This window comes from Hyperolius riggenbachi, chromosome 6, assembly GCF_040937935.1.
Source record: "Hyperolius riggenbachi isolate aHypRig1 chromosome 6, aHypRig1.pri, whole genome shotgun sequence".
NCBI classification, from domain to species: domain Eukaryota; kingdom Metazoa; phylum Chordata; class Amphibia; order Anura; family Hyperoliidae; genus Hyperolius; species Hyperolius riggenbachi.
The window spans coordinates 235,533,322-235,554,004 of NC_090651.1; the positions used below are offsets into that span (position 1 = coordinate 235,533,322).

Genomic DNA, 20,683 nt, shown 5'->3' on the forward strand with positions numbered 1-20,683 from the left:
ACCATCAAAACAAGTAGTCAAAATGGCTTCCATGGCACAGTAGACCTCATGAACAAAAGCATCCGAAATAGTTTGTCCACAGCAACCAATCAAATTCCAGTTGTCGTTTTTCCGATAGAGGCTAGAAAAAAACCAAGCAAGGTTCAGACTGCTTGCTCTAGACAAAGTGGACACGTGCGTGTGCGTGTGTGTGTGTATGAACTGCTGCTCAGCATTGCACTAACTCCATTGGCACGAGGCAACATGCTCCAATGCACCTGGAATTCCTGCTGCCCTGCAATATGGCAGTGACAAAGTAATGTAAAAACAAGTTCCTTCAAGATACAATAACGTACTCTAAAATAGCTCATATAAATAAATCAGACATATAAAAATGGTCAGGCAGCACCCCAGAAATGGGGCTCGCCTGTGAAAAGGAGGGATTGAAATGCAGTTTATGAGAGTTGTGCTCAGAGAGGATTTGTCCAGGGATCGGTATCACACTTGTGCTCGACATCAGATAACATAAAAAGCTGAAAAAAGCTCTCGAGAATCACAGGACGACGACAGTGAGCGGCTGCAGCTTATCAGGGAGACAAACATGATTTACAGGGTCAACTCAAACCATATGTTTCATGTATTCTGCTAAGTACAGATTTGATTGTCATCAAAGTCAACATGGTTAGCAGTCTGTGTTTTTGTCTTCTTTTGCAGTCCTCATGTGGAGGGCTTTACCTTGTTGTTTCTTATCACATTCGTGGTCACTTACACCAAGAACACGGGGTGATGAGACGAGGGGGCTACCGCGCTGTAAGAGTGCTATACGATAGAGTCCCAGTCAAAGTCGTCTTGAATGTCGTCCGCAGGGAGAGGGCGACGCATATGGAAGTTGGAGGACGGCATCATGTGGGCTTGGCTCATGACTCCATGGTGTCCTGCTAACAAAGGAATGCACATGCAATGATCTGTTGAGTTCCGCATTATAAATGACACTTTTTAAAATTAAGTAAACATAACTATTAGATTATAAGTAGAAAACATCTGCCACTTGCAGCCCATGGGAAGCTGTAAGTAAAATCAGCAGAACTGAAGAGGAGATAGATGGGTTACTAATACACACTACTGACCCAAAGTAGTCCTCAGTAACTGACCATCAAGGAGCAGGCTGGGACTAGAGTAATCACAAGTTTCTTCTGTTCTAATTGGCATAAACAGTACCCAAATATTACAGGGACCGCATTATGGTTAGGGGAAGTTGGTAAAGTAAGGTTATCAGTAAGGCTATGTTCCCATTTGAGCCAGATGTCAAACAGCCAGCGGGAGAGGACAGTGTAGTGTCTGCTCCACTGGTCTGTTGTGGTCCAGCTGGTGCCCGCTGCAGATGCAATTCAACCACATCTGCTCTCCAAGAAAAATCGCAGACACACAGATCCGCTGCAGACTGACAAGTGTGAACAGACCCTATTAATAAAATAGGATCAGTTGGCTGACAGTTTTCCGATGCGGTAAAATGGACAAAAAAAGCTTAGGGTATGAGCCTCTACCAAAGTTACACACAGGCCATAAACCTCCTGATTCTTCCTGGCAATGAGCAAGGGTCATGATAATGACAGAGATGCACCCACCAGTGAACAAACTGCAAATGTGTAACACCTACCTGATAGTCCAGATCCTGTAGTGCTCATTGGCGGCATATGAGGGTAGTTTGGAGGTCCCATCATTGAAGTAGGAACATTAACATTTTGCCTGGAGTCCAGATATACATTTCCTGCAGAAAAGGGGATACACTTATGATACACAGTTTATAAAGAAGGCAGCACTGCTTTATGTATGTTTAAAGTGATTGTAAATTAACCTTTAGACATTAAGACAAGGAGTGATGTGATAAACGTAGTCATAGCAAGCATGCAGACAGATTCCATGCATTCATCTCCTCAGTCTCAGAGCATCTTCCAAGCGGTCACATGACACTTCTTTTTTCAAACAGCCTGCCGTGTTACGGACTGGATTTTTCTCCACCAATAAGCAATCTATTACAAAAGCTGTATACCCATGCTAGATTTTTATCACCCGAGAAGATAGTTCATGATCATCTCATGAAAATCTCACGCGAGTACAGGTTTCACAAATCATCGTTCGTGATCTACTAGGTTTAACCCCGCCTACCCGGCCGCTACAGTCATTGTCTAATAAGTATATTAGTTCTTACAGCATGCCGTTTCCTAATCATTCTCTCCTTCCCCTCTCCACAGAGCAGACTGCTCAACAGCTAACAAAGCAGCGTAATAGTCACCTAAAATTATCACTATCAAGTATTGGGTGACAGTAATTGAGTATGTGTATGCAGTTCAAGAGTCTTCAAGGTTAACCTATGCAACTTCTCTCTCCTGTAAGGCAGCCTTACTCAAATGGTTATACGGAACCCATACTAGATTATGATAGTATTTCTGATGAAGGTGAAATAAATTAAGGTGTGTGGAAAGAGTATGTGCAGTATACTCACAAGCCAGGTCTACCACACAGGCAAACACTGTAAAGGCTAGTGGGGAGTTTAGACCCGTCCCCACTCAAGATTAAGAAGTCGCTCCCTGTAGATCAAGGAAAAAAGGGGTAACGTCCCTCCACCAAGGATATGTATGTATAACGTAGTGTGGATACAGAGGCGCCAGAAGGATAAAAAGATCTAAAACGTTTAAAAATTAGGAGGTAGTGGTGGACTTACCTCCTCCGGGCAGACACAAGAAAATGCTGATCAATTTTCAGCAAAACTTTATTTACATACTCCAGTAAAATACAACGCTTTTCTCGGGAGTGACCCGCTTCCTCAGACAATAAGATGGAGCATATACAAAAACAGATCTGGTACTATGCCAAGCACCTCTCAGTTTGGGCTCTATAAACTCTCCCCTATTCCACGCCATCTTGGATTAATAATTCGTGTTCAAAGTAGCATAAAATACACAATGTACAAAAAGGCTGTGGCTGCTACAAAAAATAAATAAATGCCCAAACCCATCCCAAACAGGAAGTAATCAGTTCTGCCCTGCTGTCCATTATAACAAATAGCAAAACAATGGACACCAAAGTATAAATGTATCGTGATGGACATTACAGATCCGATAAAACCATACATCACATACGCTGTGGCCATGCATATTGCCAATTCTTCATAGTGTGGACATAGCCCAAGACCAGGGACACATGCTAGACTAAACTCTGCTGAGGTGGCCATTTGGCCAAGTCTGGGACAAGAATCTAGCATATGTATAGGAGTCTTACGAGGTAACTTAAAGTGAACCAGAGACGAAGCACCATCATGTATTTGACATTATTATCAGTGGGAACATTAGAGAAAACACATACCCTTCTCTCTATTTCATCCTTCACTGCTCAGTCTGCTTGTTATCAGCCCTGATAAAATCCCTGACTGAGCATTCAGTCTGGCTTTGCTCCGGAATCATTATAGCAGAGTCTGTCTTCTCTGATGTCTTTTCAAGCCCAAGCCTGCCCTATGCTTTTTTGATGAACTGTTTTGCATGGAGTTTTAGCAAAAAAACACAAAAACCGTCACACCAGAGCAGCGCAAATACCAGGTATAGTATTTATTTTGTAAAATCTATCGGGGGATATGTATATTTTGTGCCAAAGCGTTGATCTCTTGTTTCCTTTAATGATCTGATGAGACTCCCAAGGACATTGTTCCCCTCCTTCCCCACCTGCCAGAAGCACCTCTATTGTGCACTGTGCAGTTGTCATTACTCCCTCCTACATAGATACAGACGCATTTCCCAGCTTTTGCTACAGGATGCATCTGTACCTGCTTGTGCACCACAGGGCCAATCACATGACTGAGTTTGACACTAGTCTAGTGTGTGTATGTAGCTTAATAATTATTGATACTGTGATTGGGCCATTGGGAGGGAGGAGAGTAAAACTTGGTCAAACCGTCCCAAAATTCATTCCAACCAAAGAAACATCTCTCGTCAAAGAATATCCTCCATAATTCCCTGCATCCCTGACAAAGGCTCCACAATATTGTCATCCAGCCAACCCCAGCTTCTGCAATCAGGGTGGTGGATCACAGCAGCAGCCAGCATCCAAGAAAGAGTTCTGAAACAAGCTGTGGAACTCATCCTTCTTTCTGTTATTTTGTGGTAGGGATGTGACTACTGCTACTTACTCTACCTCTTGCAGCTTCCAATAGCCCTTCATTCTGCAGTGCCACCTGGGTTGCAGTATGGGGTATGGTCAGCCCTAATCCCACTCTACAGTGTCATCTTATAGACCAGTGATCTGCAAACTTGGTTCTCCAGCTGTTAAGGAACTACAAGTCCCACAATGCATTGCAGGAATCTGACAGCCACAGTAATGATTGATAAAGGCAAATGCATTGTGGGACTTGTAGTTCCATAACAGCTGGAGAGCCAAGTTTGCAGATCACGGTTATAGACCATGGTGGACTGCACAGGGGGTTGGAGGCGAGATTGGCAGTCAGCTCAGAGGACTGGGAATTCAATGAAGCTGATTAATCACCTTGCTGAAAAAATATCGGTAGCCTAAGAGTCAGTAACAAAAAACCTGGGATTGTGCATTAAAGCCAATGTAACCCCACTGCTAAAAAAATAAACCAGTTACTCACCTAAGAAGAGGGACGGCTCTAGGTCCTAATGAGCCTTCCCTCTCCTCTGCCGATGCCCTCGGGGCAGCGCTGGCTCCCCCGTTCAAAGCCCCCGCCACAGGGGACTTCAGAAGTCTTCGGGAGCAGAGTCCTCCCGAAGACAGGCGGCTCCATACTGCACATGCGCGATGACGCGATAGAAGGTGCTCGCGTGTGCGCAGTGTGGAGCGGCACGTCTTCGGGAGTACTCGGGCTCCTGAAGACTTTCCGAAGTCACCTTCGCCGGTGGAAGGAGCAGCATTTGATCAATTTAGTCACATACTGCTCCAGAGGACAGCGCAGCACTGCGGGCACCGGGAGAGAAGAGGGAAGGCTCATTAGGACCTAGAGCCTTCCCTCTCCTTCGGTAAGTATCTGGGTTCTTTTTTTTAGCAGTGGGGTTACATTGTCTTTAAAGAGAAAATCTAGAAGGTGGAAGCAAACATGTTTAGGGGGAGCCGCACACTTCCTGCATGGGACGCCACGCCGTCCCGCCCTGGTACACACTAAAGGTCCATGAAAGGGCTTACACTCCATAGCCGTGCATGGCGTCCGGTCACTGAGACCGTGACCGCCACTGCTTGGACCTGTAGTCCACATCTTCACCCGCTGGACTTTTGAATCATTGGACATTACCTGCCCATCGGACACCCAGATGTGGTATGCCGATTCCTGCACAAGCTGACAATCATGTGTAGTGAGATGGACTGTCACTCTGTGCATATCTTGTGCCTGTGGATATGGTGAGACAAAGCCAACTTTTATACTGCCATTACATTACAAACGTGATGCGCCTGTGTGCTGCTAACTGCTTCTGCCTACCATGAGTTTTGCCACTTGCAACTGTATTGTGCTATTGCAGACTACTATACTGCTTCATATATTCCTTGGCTAGTATTACGCTGCTAGACTCGGATATTGGTTATCATTACTAGGGCAGTTATATGGTTTTCAGGAATGGTACTTTCACAAGCTGTAGACTTTCGAGTGACTGTTCTCATGCTGAGTACCCCTTTTGGATTTTTTTCCATTAAGTATGCAGCTCCATTTGCTTGTTTTTTTTTTCCATCAATAGTTTTAGATGCCGGTGGATGTTTGTGAATGTGACGTTGTATCAGGGTGGATGAGTGGTAACGGGGTGGCCATTTCATGTGTTTTTTTTTTTAATATTAATATTATTACGTTTCTAATACATTTTGCTACACCTTTTTGCATTGATAACAGGCTAATGTGTCTTTTTTATAGTTAGAGTAGGTTCTGTATATCCTGCTACTTAATTATTCCACTGCCAGTCTTTTGATTATTATATGCTTATGCATATTACATAAGATACAGTACATTGCAGTGTCAGAGGAAGAGATCATCATAGAGCGCACATTATTATATGAAGAAAGAGATGAAGCTTACCCGTGCTGAGGTGCTGTGCAGGTTTGGAGCTGTGCATGTTGCCATGGCACACAGGTGACTGTACGTTGCTCTGCGGATGAATAAAGCCGGTGTGGTTGAAGAACTCGCTGAGGGAGGAGCACAGATCCGCCAGCTGACCCTGATCCAGTGACCAGTTTTTAAGATCCGCTTGTCTCATGCTTTCCATCAAGCCTGAAAGCAGAGGCCAAGAGACTAGTTTAGAAAACAGAAAGGTGGAAGGAAACGTATGGATGCCAGGTAGCTGTAACATTGTAGATTATTTTTTGGGGTTAACCTCGTTGCTGTTGGTATTTTTGGATACCAGGGAAACACCAAGCTATTCCCAAGTGTTTGCCACCACTGAGAGGCTGTAGTTGCTGTGTTAATGTGATGCCAAACACTGAAAATAACCATGCACAGTATATGTATCAATGCCAATGTTACCATGAACTTCCATACGAAACATTTTCTTGGCATAGTCTCAGACTTTTTAAGAGCGAGAGAAAAAAAAACGTATATGTGAGCCTCGATGCATCAAGCGAAGACTATTGCTATCATCTTTTAAAGTTTACCATGTGTACTACACGGCTTCACAGGTCTACACTATTTCACCACTTGCCCCACCACTTATGTTCCTCTCCTCTTAATTATGAGCATCTACCTCTCTCTCATTTCATGTGACCCTCTTCATCATGGGTTCCCCATTCCTTCCTGTCACACATCATTATGAACCACAGCAGATTATGCCACTGAGGTTTCCGCAGTCAGCCACTGCTGTTCCCTCTTCAGCAGAAGTCCTTTATTCATCCTCAAAGGCATGTTCATCATGCAGTGTCACATGTCTACATGGAGGAAGTGATCAAACACGGACAGAAGTGGACTTCTATGATGGTGGTGCATTGAAAGATGGAGAGGGGACAGCAGCACCACAGTATGGAGACCTCACCAGAGGGTAAATCTGCTCAACAGCATGCTCCATGCCAGTCTCTGCAGGGGAGGGAAACACGCTGGTTTCACCTAGGGCAGATGAAAACAGCATCTGCATAGACACAGCAGCATTCCATACCATCATCCCAATTCTACTGCAGACCCCCACCCACCACAATACTTGCATGCTACTGTTACATGGTTTTCGGTTTGGCCTTTCCCAGGTTATGATCTATATAGGCACCAGGTACCCACATGACAATGCCAGGATAATTCCTTTGGTCATACAGCTGTAAGGCATGAAAGTAAGCAGGGCATGGCTGAGCTTCCTATGACTAGGAAGCTCATGTCTCTGTGCGAACATTTATTAGATGATGAAACCAAAGGAATAAGCATTTATATCAGTTACCTAGACAGAAGTTGTAAATGGAGTTCTCTTACAGATGCTTACTAAATTGCCACGTTTGTTCCAGGTGTGTGATTCAGACATTACTGATGCATGAAAGATCAGCAGGATCCGAGGCAACTGGTATTGTTTCAAAGGAAATAAATATGGCAGCCTCCATATCCTTCTCACTTCAGGTGCCCTTCATAAAACTGGTAGCTCTTGGGAGTAACTGTTTACAGTATGCACATCCCAAGTCTTCTGCACTACATGTATAATTTAGAACTGCAGAGAAGTTATACTGGAGTTATGCAAGGACATTTTCTTTTTTTAAATGTATTTTTTTTCCTGCTCTACCAGCAGACGGAGTACCTGGGGAGAAATTTGATCCAAAATGTTAAGTTGCGTTTTAATTGCTACAGCTTTTTAAGAAGAAGAAAAAGTGTGTGGTGTGCAAATCTTGGCCGGAGAAGCTGCTGAGCTAGAAGACTCACAAATCACACTATGGGAGCCTGCAGAGAACATTAATATATGCTGGACATGAGCAGAAACGTATATGAAATCTACATGTTCAATATACAAATGTCAAGCTGTTGCTTGTTTAGTGCAACTTTCCAGGAGCTGAGAACAGCCTGTCAAATCTCAAGGAGCTGGCAGTGATCATACGTGGTAATCCCTGGGATTAGGGTTCACAGATGTTAAGCCAGAAATCCTACACTTATCTAGACTGAATAATACTTTCTTCAATGCTTATTTGCTAAGTGCAACTCTAGCCACTCGATGTACTTACTGGGTAATGGTTTTGCCATATTTAACCATATAATCAAAATAAAGACAACACGGAGTAAGAGTCGAAGCCTAAAATTTCATTTCACACATCAAGTTGAAAAATGTGTAGACTTAAGAACACATTGACCCAAGGAACAAGTATAGCCCTGTCTACCAGGGGAACCTGATCCCACCAAGGACCTGTGAGGTGGTACCTTGCTTGAAGGGGCCAAGAACCACTGTTCTAGATCTTTTTATAGATTGCCAACAAAACAGTAGAAGTTCCTGAAAAAAAACCAAAACTAATAAAACCTGAAAAAAAGTAAAATCCACCAGTACCTACATGAACACTGCAAGTACAAATATTTATCATTAAAGAAAGCCTATGTACCTTGGAACTGGGACAGATCCACGTCGGACCAGTTGGCACTGCTGGCAATACGGCAGCTCTCTTTCAGCATGTCTAAAGTGGAGTACCAATCTGTACAAAGAACATCGTAGTTATCAATTTATTCAAAAGCAGTCATCATCACCATTTCAGCTTTACTTAAAAGTAATTACTCTCAGTTCCACTATCAATGCATCCTAAGGAGGCCCATCAAATATTCATGAGAATAACACACTGCAGCACCACTCAGTATATACTGCTGGAAATGGCAGGCTTCTATCTACTCTGATCGATACTCGACCAACTTTACACGACACGCAAGTGTGAATTATTAAACCTGGATATAAAAAGCTTACCTATAACCACAGTATTATAGCATCTAAAGCAGTTACTTTACTTGTTTTAAAAGCGCTTAAAGAGGAACTAAAGTGAAAATAATGTAATAAAAAAGTGCTTCATTTTTACAATAACTATGTATAAATGATTTAGTCAGTGTTTGCCCATTGTAAAATCTTTTAAATCCCTGATTTATATTCGGACATTTATAACATGGTGACATTTTTACTGCTGGCAGGTGATGTAGTTGCTGTATGCTGTTTTGGAAGTTGGAAACAGCTGTAAACAGCTATTTCCCACAAGGCAACAAGGTTTACAGACAGGAAACTGCCAGAAGTAAATCGGTACTCAGAGCTTCTTGTGGGAGGGGTTTCACCACAATATCAGTCATACAGCTCCCCCTGATGGTCTTTTTGTGAACAAGAATAGATTTCTCATGTAAAAGGGGGTATCAGCTGCTGATTGGGAAAAAGTTCAATTCTTGGTGGGAAATTCTCTTTAATACAATAAATATAAATGTAAAAGTACAATTGACTAATAGTATCTGGCGTTCATGCAGACTTCCTGTTCTATGTAAGATGCAACTTCAGACTAAGCAAAGATTATTTGGTTTAAAGGACCACTATCGCGAAACATTTAATTTTCAACACCCCCCACAGTAGTTACAGCAAGCATACAGAAGATTCCCTGTGTCATTTATTTTAATTTCTAGTACGGTCCTTTAAACATTCAAATGTCACTGTATGCTATGTATGTCAGTGCCCACACTTGCACTGATGGACTTCTGTAACTGTAATGCCTTTATAGGGGTAGCCTGGTCAGGTGTTGCAAATCACAGATGGTATAGCCTTTTTTTTAAGTTGTCAACCAACTGCCATATCCCAGAGAAAGCTCACGCCGCCTAACCGCTATTCCTCTGGCGACAATACTAGAGAAAGGTCCCCACACTCTCCCTGTGCCCTGTAGGCATTTGGGGAGGCAGCTTTCAGCGCTGCGTAATGACAAGCTGGCGCCGCTCCCCCGTCCATTGAATCGCTGGTTCTCTGCCTGCTTACAATGATTCAGCGGCTCCAGCTTGTCATTATGCAGCAGCGTCCGCGCTGCGCTGGGAGCTGCCTACCAGAATGCCTACAGGGCACAAGGAGAGTGCAGGGACCTTTCTCTAGTATTGTCGCCAGAGGAATAGCGGTTAGGCGGCGTGAGCTTGCTTTGGGATATGGCAGTTGGGGGACAAGTAAAAAAAAAAGGCTATACCATCTGTGATTTGCAACACCTGACCAGGCTACCCCTATAAAGACATTACAGTTACATAAGTCCATCAGTGCAAGTGTGGGCACTGACATACATAGCATACAGTGACATATGAATGTTTAAAGTACCGTACTAGAAATTAAAATAAATGACACAGGGAATCTTCTGTATGCTTGCTGTAACTACTGTGGGGGGTGTTGAAAATGAAATGCTTCGCGATAGTGGTCCTTTAAGAAGTAAAGGTTATACTCACCATTAGTACCATTATAATGAGGCTCCACAACAGCATCACAGTGAGAGTCTCTTCTCCCACCTAATTAAAAGAGAGACTATTATTACTGGCTGAAAGGCCCACCTATTCCATGTAACTTTTACTGATCAGTGATTCAACTGATGCCACCAGTTCATGACTAGCAAATCAGATATTCATCACCTGACCAAACTTATCACATGCTTCTCCATGTATAGCAACAGAGGCTGGGTATTATATGCAGACCCAGCCTCTGTATGCTAATTGGATTCTTAGAACCCACCTCGGGTTCTCTTTAAGCTTATACAGTATTACGCTATGAGATATCTTTTTTGAGGTAAAACTATGTAAGATTATGTGGAGGAAAATAATATCCAGTGACATTTACATGTGATGGCACCAGGATCCTGAGGCTCCTAGGCTTCCTGGATTTGTGCATGGTTGGCCAATCTAGCAGTGGCCAATACATCTGGTGAGTCTTATGGTGTGTATGGTGGAGGATCGCAATATAAAGTCACTGAAAACGAGAGGATCAGAACTTTATTGAATATATGGATGTGCGCTTAACAACAACAAACTGGCATTGAGCAGGTCTACCAAACCTGGTGGTAGCGCACTCCATGGTTAATCAAGCTAGTTGGACTGTAATCACCTCAGCTATAGCGCTTTGATATATTCTAACGATTTGCATCTCATTGACCATGTCTAGTGGCCAGTAACATCGAGGGTGGACCTTGTAGCTTGTGTAGGGTGTAGCTTGTACTCAGGATGCATGGACATCTTGGAAAGTAATTTGTGATTTAACTCCTTAGCATTCAAATAAAGTAAAAACTTTATTTGGCTGCAGGGTTGAATTTTTCCTGCCGCTGGGGCAAATGTGCGTTCCCCAGGGTAGAGGTGACAGCAGGAAGCTCCCATACATACCTGTCTGGCCGGCTGGATCGATTCTTCCTGCACTGTGCCAATGATGTACTCCCAGCAGGATTCTTCAGTTCCGATCACATGATATGACGTGATCGGGTTCCAGGAGACTTTCAGCGGCACAGCACCACTCAGTGGTGGAAGAGTCTCTTTGGGCTGGTGCACACCAGAGCGGTTCTGGAGCATTTTTTAAAACGCTTGCAGGGGGAAAACCGCTTGGCTAATGAACGTGAATGGGATGGTGCACACCAGAACGGGTCGTTTGTTCTACAAACGCAAACTCGGGGGCTGCAGTATTTTTTAGATTTCTGGAGGAGTTTCTGCCTCAAATGTATAGGAAAGTGGAAAACCGCTCTGGAAAACACTAGATCAGAATGGTTTTCCAGGCGTTTTTGTTACAGAAGCTGTTCAGTAACAGCTATACTGTAACAATATTTGAAATCTGCTACACAACAATGCTCCTAAAAACGCTAGGCATGTTTAGAAGACATGCCTAGAATAAGGGCTGGTTCAGACGGACGTTTGGAGGCGTTGCGTTTGCTGGCGTCGCATTCAGCAGCGTTCGCGTGCGTTTGGATGCGGTCGCGTTTTTTCTTCCCCTAGGGGGACATTAGCCGTCGCGGTTAACCTCCCCTGGAAGCTACATGTAGCTTCCAGGGGCTCCTTGAACGCCAGGGAAAATCGGGACCCAAACGCCGCGTTTGTGTAAACGCGCTTGAAAGCTTGGTACAAACGCTCCCATTCACTTGAATGGGAGCGTTTAACACCAAGCCCTGAACGCTGGCTGTAAACGCTCTGCAAGCGTCCGTCTGAACCAGCCCTAACTCTGAAATCTGCTTCGAAAACCTCTAGCGTTTTGCAGATCTGCTAGAGGTTTTTGGTGTGCACTGGACCTCTAATCACCCCTCTTTTACACCACTTGGTGGTGCTGTAACACTGACAGTCTCCTAGATCCTGATCACATGTTATATCATGTGATCGGATGCAAGTCGGACCCAGAAGACCTGCCGAGAGTTCAGAGCCGCTGGTGGAAGAAGGGAAGAAACCATGCAGAGCAGGTAAATATGCCTTCTTACTCCCACATACTCGTTTGGCTGCACTAGGCAGCCAAATGAGTTATCCCGACAGAGGGTGCCACTGCAAAAGCAGCTTCAAACAAGGCATCTCATTTAAAGCTGCTAAAAGGTTAAAGGATACCCGAGGTGACACGTGACATGATATGATAGACATGTGTATGTACAGTGCCTAGCACACAAATAACTATGCTGTGTTCCTTTTTTTCTCTCTGCTGAGTCCTGACTCAGACAGGAAGTGACTACAGTGTGACCCTCACTGATAAGAAATTCCAACTATAAAACACTTTCCTAGCAGAAAATGTCTTCTGAGTGCAGGAAAGAGATAAAAAGGGTCAATAGTTCAGAGATTTCAGCTATGGCATACTTCAATGAATGTCATTGACCAAAAACAATTACAACTGAAAAAGTAGATTCAAATATACAATAAAACCGGGGAATATCTTAAAAAGTCATTTTTAGAAGGACGATGGATACAATCGTTTATTTCATTCGTTTATTTTCGCCTCGGGTGTCCTTTAAAATATGCAATTTTTATGAGAAGAGATACCAGTGGTGATCAGTGAGCGATTTAACCTGACACTGTCTACACATATGTTGACGATTTTGGAGGGGTTAGCATTTAACATTTCAAACTGGGCAAATCTCAGTCCTGCTGTACACAGTCAATTTTGAAACTCCATCTAAGATTGCATTGCACATAATGTCTTAAAGTACTGTATTTGCAGAAAGTATTAAACACATGCAGAACAAAACTCTTACCTGTACTGTAGGACATAGGCTGCTGTGTTAGAGAGCTCTGATGTGTGAGCGGTTGGTGCTGATGGTTGGCATGGTGCTGTATATGCTGCTGGTGCTGTGTACTATGCTGTGCAGTGTGTTGTGCAGGATGGGGGGCAGGATGCTGTACAGAATGTGGAACTCGCTGCTGAGGGTGCTGAGGTTGGTGCTGTGGGGCCTGTTGGTGACAGTGAGATGTGTGCTGTGCTGGATGCGGTTGGTGGTGCACTACAGTATGGTGTATGTGTGGAGAGTGTTGGGACTGCTGACTGTGGAGAGGGGTGTGAGACATGTGCACTTGCCCCATGGAGTCACCTACGGTGCTACCAAGGCTACTGGCTTGGCTGTTTGTCAGGTTATTTTGGCTACCATGTTGCTGAGAGTTCATTGTGCTACTGGGGGAGTGCTGATAGGAACAGGGCGAGTGTGTCTGTTGGGAAGCCTCAGACTGGAGATTCATCAATCCTGAAAAACAAGAGAAAAAAAAACGTTCCTATAACTCCAAGTACAATTGTGTCAGCTATCACAAAACAAGAATTAAAGAAGCATTTCAACATCCCAGAGCTTTTTATAACTAGTGTTTGGCATTAAAACAGTTTTCCCCCCATTTTATTCTTAATGCTAGGCGCATATGAAACTATTAATAATTTCACCTGCCGGTTTGAGTGATAAGCAGCTTGGAGCAAAAGAGAATCACTGTTGCAGTAGTCTCCATTTTGCATTTATATTCTAGTGTATGGCATCTTCTGCATCACTTTACAGAGTTCGTGGTCATGTCGCTAACAGTCCACAGAGGGCCTCAAAATTTAATCCCTACCATAGTCATATATCCTGTGTCCACCACAGTCCAACGGTACATACACACGCACAGGTACTGTTGCCCACAAGGATTAGAACTTAATCTCCTGGCGACAGTTAGGGGCCAAGTTTTGTACATATTCATCGCTGGCCTACAGGGTAGCAATGGCTTCTGCTCTTATGGATCTCAATAGAGCAAGGGAAATCCCAAAGGGTAACCACTACACCCACATATCTGGAGGGATACTCAAACAAGAAAATGGAAAAAAAGTCTGTTCAAAGATGACGATTTTCATTATTCACATACAACAATATATCATTTCAAGCTCCCAATCAAGGTAACATAGTATGTTGCATAATGCCGTAATTTACAAAAATCAGCAACAACACTGGTCTGTTCAGGTCTTAACAGGTCCTTAATCAAGTTCTTAGTCACTGGAGTAAGTTAACCTTGTAAGAGAACATATGAATCTTAAGAAGCCAAGTCAGGCCTGGTGCACACCAAAACCCGCTAGCAGATCCGCAAAATGCTAGCAGATTTTGAAACGCTTTTTCTTCTTTTTCTGTAGCGTTTCAGCTAGCGTTTTGCGGTTTTGTCTAGCGGTTTTGGTGTAGTAGATTTCCTGTATTGTTACAGTAAAGCTGTTACTGAACAGCTACTGTAACAAAAACCGCCTGGCAAACCGCTCTGAAGTGCCGTTTTTCAGAGCGGTTTGCGTTTTTCCTATACTTAACATTGAGGCAGAAACGCATCCGCAATCCAAAAAATGCCTCACCCAGGCATTTTTCGTTTCTGCAAAACGCCTCCCGCTCTGGTGTGCACCACCCCATTGAGATACATTGACCAAGCAGATCCGCAGCCGCAAGCAGATCTGAAAACGCCCAAAAAGCCGCTCGGTGTGCACCAGCCCTCAAAGAGGAACACCATGGCTGCAAACGAGAGCAGTGTGTTTCTCTCTGACTTGGCTTCTGAAGATTTATATATTCCCTTACAGGGTTAACTTATTCCAGTGACTAAGAGCTTGATAAAGGCCCTGTTGAGGTCTGAAATGGACTAATGTCGCTATTTTTTCTAATTTATGGAATTATGCAACATACTATGATACCTTGATTAGGAGCTTATAAAGACATATTGGTGTATGTGAATTTTCATTTTCTTGTCTGGGTATCCCTCCAGACTTTTTGTTCTGTTACTATGGAGGCAGAGTGGCACGGAGCGAAGAGGGAGAGTTGGAGAATAAGGTTGGCCAGTGCTCAGCCAAAACAATCTACCAGTCCAGATCTCTCAGCGACACATTGGGGTGGGGGCTGCCATACACACGCTAGAGTCTTCTCAGAGGCAGCCTGGACTGAGAACCATCTAGTATGTGTACATCGGCTTTAAGCCTTTTGGGATGTGGGAGTAAATTAGAGGGCGCGGAGGAAGCCCCTATCAGGGAGAACATACAAAATACATTTAGATAGTGATCTGGTGTTCCCACGCTTAAACCTGGTATCTAGCACTGCAAGTGATATTCACTACACCACCATGCAGCCCATTGCTACTATTACATTAAAGGATAATGACATTTACAAAATGCACTTCTAGAAAATGCCGTCCTCAGGCCCAGGTATCCGCTCTCCTCCAATATTCATCCACACTTTTCAGGGGTCACTAAAGGTGAGGAGCCAGCATATCTTTTGTTAACATGCAGCACTACAACCCCTTCTGGCAGCTAGGTTATTCTGCAGAGTAGAAAGTAGAGAGCCTCACCATTCATTTAAATGGAAAGCCAGTCTCCTCTCCACTCCCAAACAAACCCAAGTATAGGCTTCAGCACCCTGGAGTGGCAGAAAGCAAGTACATAAGCAAAGAGACTTCTCTTCATATCTCTTGGCCTCATGAATGTAGGTATAGATAAAGGAAAACTGCTAAGGGGCTCCAGGAGTGGAGGGGAAATCCTGGCTAGCAGCACTTTGTAAGTGCGATCCGCATCCTCATGCTAACATATCAGCTGATTCTGCGGTGGTGAAAACTTGCTGACAGTTGCTTAGGTATATGTCCAGCTAAGCAGCCAATGAGTATATTAAAGAGGAACCTTTAACCCAGAAACCATAAGTTGGTTTGTTAGTTCAGAAATGCCATGGTATGGCAAACAATACTCAAACATATCTGAATGCAGGTTGCTGAAGAAGCACATCTACAGCATGTAGCAAATATACTTTATGTAAAGCACAATAGGTGCAGGAAGTAACAGGTTTATTCTGAAGAAAAACATCCTCATTAGCATGTGACAGTTTAGGTAGATGTGATTTGTGGGTGTGCATCCTATTTACTTGTTTGTCAACAGTCTAAAATTAATACTGCAGCTTCCCTCTAATACTTTTAGCCCACTGACTGACTCATGGCCGGATTTACCATAAGGCACTGTAGGCCGTGCCTACAGGCGCCTTTAAGAGGGAGGAGCGGCTCCTGATCCCTGAATGTCTCCCTGGCAACAGCTGCTGCGTTCCCCTCACTACAATAAGACGCCCCAAGCAGTGCCGAGCGCAGCACCTCTCTAACTCTACATGTCCAGCTGATGGCTGCCTGTCTGCCTCCTCTCCCCGCCTGCACTCCCAGTAAGATTCGTTCTGCGCTGTCATCAAAGAGATGACACGCGCAGGCCGGTTGCAGTGTGTGGCTGTTAGGCAACAGGAAGCAGGAAGCCGGGTTCTGCAGCGGCTCCTGGTCTTCCTGTGGAGAGCAGACTGCAAGCCATGCTCAGGATTGAGGAGAGCGGCTCCAGCTTCAACTGCACAGCAGAGAAGAGAGCGTGTGTTCCAGGAGGAGGAGAAGGCCGGTGTGCACCATTAGTGGAGGCAGCAGGAGTGAGTGCCGTTGTTCTGTATGCTGAGATGTTGGATTGCTGTCCTTGCCTCTGTGTGGTCTGCAGGTCACAGACCACTGATCTAAGGAATGCATATACAGGAATTAGTCAGGACTAATAAAACTGAAGTCCCGAAGTAGCGTCTCTTCACTGAATTGTAAGGTGACACAGCACTAGCTATTGTTCAGTTCCAAAAGTTATGTCTATGTGTGCGCATTTATCTGCATAGTTTATGATGAAAAGAGAGATTTAAGATGTCACCACTTCAGTTGCAGCAACTCACAAGATAGTGGTCATGTGCAATTTATATGGTTCTCCCTGCTGCTCAGAAGGGGCTGTAATTATGCATACCATGCTCCAAAACCTAGGAAGTTTATGCTTGACTGCTAATCTCCAACATTTGCAGGCGCTGCAGATGTGTGTAGAGGGGTTATTAGTTACAGATAACTAAGGGACAGTCAGTAGCGGATACCCCCTTTTACATGAGAAATATATTCCTCTTCACAAATAGACCATCAGGGGGCACTGTATGACTGATATTGTGATGAAACCCCTCCCACAAGAAACTGATGACCGTGGTACTCCTGGCAGTTTCCTGTCTGTGAACCGTGCTGCATTATGGGAAATAGCTGTTTACAGCTGTTTCCAACTGTCAAACAGCTACATCACCTGCCAACAGTAAAAATGTCACCATGTAATAAATGTCAGAAAGTAAATCAGGGATTTAAAAGATTAAAACACTGACTAAATCATTTATACATAATTATTGTAAAAATGAAGCTTTTTTTATTACATTATTTTCACTGGAGTTTCTATTTAAGGACTGGCCATAACAGGCCACAGGGGGTTAGGCTTCACATTTATACATTACGGCTGCAGCGGTTTCGTCGTTTTGCCGCTCATTCCGAAATCGGCCGTCGTACCGCCGCACACCCGCTCAACCAACTTTGGTCCAACATCTTGTCCCAGGCGCAATCGACTAATACGACCAATTTTGACCCAAAATTCGTTGCATTGTCAATTGGGCCTGCACTTGGCGGCACAGATTTTCAGCCAATTCAAATATAATCGAATCGGTTGGTCGATTGGCCGCCAAAGACGACTGATGTATGGGCACCTTAATAGTTTAGGGCTCGTTTCCACTAGTGCGGTGCGAATCCCTGGGATTCCACCGCTGGCGAAATCGCATGCGGATGCGATTCCGCGTGCGTTTTTGCCGCGAATTCGCATGAGATTTCGCATAGGCAGGGTCTATGCGAATTTAACCATGTCACTGCCTGACTCAATTTGTATTACTTTTCATTCGCGGCAAAAAACGCACGTGCGTTTTCCCTATTAAATACATGGGCTGCGATTCGCCTGCATTCCTCACGCAGGCGAATTCTGCAGGCCCTACCGTGCAGAAAAATCCTGCACAGAAAAACGCACGAAAACAATGACAAGTGGAAACAGTCCCATCCACTTTCATTGCCTATGCGAATTCGCCCTAGTGGAAACGGGCCCTTAGTGTTATCTGTAAAGGTAGCCATACACTGGTCGATTTGCCATCAGATTCGACCAACCGATAGATCCCTCTCTGACCAAATCTGATCAGAGAGGGATCGTATGGCTACCTTTACTGCAAACAGATTGTGAACCGATTTCAGCCTGAAACCGTTCACAATCTGTTGTGGTGGTGCTGCCGCCGCTCCCCTCCCCCGCCGCATACATTACCTGCTCCGCCGACGCGACTGCACCCGGTCACCGCTGCTCTGTCTGCGCTCTGGTCTCCAGGTCCGGCATGCTTTGCTTCTTCCTGCCCGGCAGGAAGTTTAAACAGTAGAGCGCCCTCTACTGTTTAAACTTCCTGCCGGGCAGGAGGAACTAAAGCATGCCGGAGACCAGCACGGACATGGAGCAGCGGTGACCGGGGGTAGGCGCGCCGGCGGAGCAGGTAATGTATTGCCGCTCTATTGCGTCGGGCAATCGAACGCCGCTAGCGACGCGCTCCCTACCCGCGGGCGATCGACGTAATTTTCCGCACGGAGCGATCGACGGGATCGGACGAAACGGATCGAAATTCAGCGTGTAGCGCGAACGATTGGCAGCAGATTCGATCCCAGTGATCGAATCTGCTGTCGAAACGGCGGCAAATCGGGCCAGTGTATGGCCAGCTTAAGGCATGTAATTTGTGAATATCATATCAGCCAGGTTCTACTGATAAGTGATAATGCAGTGGACCACTGATCTTGCTCTCCTCACAGATACAGCAGACAGAAAGGTTTTCCCACAGCAGTCTTCTGTCAAGTTTGTTTTATACTTACAAGCACTCAGAAAACCCACCTTGGCCTACAGATTGAGCAAATACATTCTTGTAGAGGCTTCGAAATGAATCACTGAGATCTTCAAAGTTGTACTCTGCGAAAAGTTTTTCTCGCTCTGGGGTGTTGTACTGCGACTGCTGCGTTATTGTTGGAGCAGATGGCTCTGGGTGGCTCGTTACCTTGTATTAAATAAGAAAGATTATGGCACTTCTTGCTGAAATGTGCTGGTTATTTCACAAAAGAGTGCGTCTCCTGCAGAGTGAGTATACAGTCTTGGAAAATGTACTCTTTAATCCAATTAGAGGATAATTAGTAACAGGTTAAAGTTATTTGGGTTGGGGGAAAAAAAAAAAAAGACAAACGTCCATCAAGTTCAACCAGGAAATAAGGTACAACTCTAGCCTGTACACTCACATATCCCCGTTGATACAGAGGAAGGCAAAGATCCCTTACAAGGCATGGTCAAATTAGTCCTAAAAGGGAAAAAAAAATCTTTCCCGACTCCAGATGGCAATCAGATCAAATCTTTGGATCAATACCACTGGGAATTACCTAGTAATTTATAGCCATGGATGTCTACAAATGCAAGGAAAGCATCTAAGCCCCCCTTAAACAGAGATATAGAATTTGCTATACCTTCTTCCTGTGGTAATACATTCCACATTTAAATCACTCTTACTGTAAAGAAACCTTTCCTAAATAAATGGCTAAAACCTTTTTCCTCAATGTGCAATGTGTCAATGACTCATGACCCCTAGTCCTTAGCATAGGCCTAGGGACAAAAAGCTCATCTGCCAAGCTTTAATATTGCCCTCTGATGTATTTATACATACTAAATACTGTTGATCTCCTCTAAAGGGAGTATTTTTTCCAGACTAAATAAACCCAGTTTATCTAACCTTTCCTGGTAAGTGAGACCTTCCATCCCTCTAGTCAATTCTGTTGCTCGTCTCTACATCTACTCTAAAACTGCAATATCCTCCTTTTAATGCAGTGCCAGGAACTAAACCCAATATTCCAGATGCGCCCTTAAAAACGGGCAGTATTATGCTAGCATTATTATGGAGGACCTTCCATTTCCCACTAACCTTGTCATTGGTACCAACATGTACCACGACCGCTGAGTCTTCACCAGCAAAACCCAATAATCTGTCAATTTGTTCCACTACATGCAGAACCTGAGCACCCCGGAGACAACACACTGTACGGCATTCACGGTTACATTGCCAGATCACCCTATCCGTGTGCATAATAATGAAATCCCTTACCACCAGTATCTGTTTAGCCTTTGCCACTCATATTCCCATTCTCGTTGCAGTGGTCTGTCCCTTGGTTGCTAAGGGACACATCCTGCTGAATCAATGCTACTCCAGCATCATCATTCCTAATATATAGCAACCAAGTATACTTCTTAAAGAGAAACAACTCAGTACTAGATTTCACACTACATTTCAAACCTGTATTTCCTTAATAAAATAACTACAGATAGTAGAAACAGGCACATTTATTTTTAAATGGGAAAAAAATGCACGTTAGGAATGGAGTAGGATGGTTACACGCATGGTGACCTGTTGCCCAACCTGCGGACCCAGAGAGGTTGCCATGCAGGTG

At 44.3% G+C, this 20,683-nt stretch overlaps 1 protein-coding gene across 5 annotated transcripts in view; it reads right to left on the reverse strand.

Moving 5' to 3' along the window:
- Positions 1-584: 584 nt before the first annotated feature.
- FOXJ3 (forkhead box J3) overlaps positions 585-20,683 on the reverse strand; it is a 129,485-nt gene continuing 109,386 nt past the window's right edge. For 4 of the 5 annotated variants that reach the window (XM_068240541.1, XM_068240540.1, XM_068240542.1 and 1 more), the window contains 7 exons: positions 19,092-19,251; positions 13,105-13,587; positions 10,352-10,411; positions 8,515-8,604; positions 6,044-6,235; positions 1,637-1,747; positions 585-917 (listed from right to left, as the gene is read on the reverse strand). In XM_068240541.1, coding sequence (XP_068096642.1) covers positions 799-917; positions 1,637-1,747; positions 6,044-6,235; positions 8,515-8,604; positions 10,352-10,411; positions 13,105-13,587; positions 19,092-19,251 — 1,215 coding nt within the window. In that variant the 3' untranslated portion in view covers positions 585-798. The remainder of the gene's footprint in view (positions 918-1,636; positions 1,748-6,043; positions 6,236-8,514; positions 8,605-10,351; positions 10,412-13,104; positions 13,588-19,091; positions 19,252-20,683) is intronic. The other variant, XM_068240545.1, reaches the window with a different exon arrangement.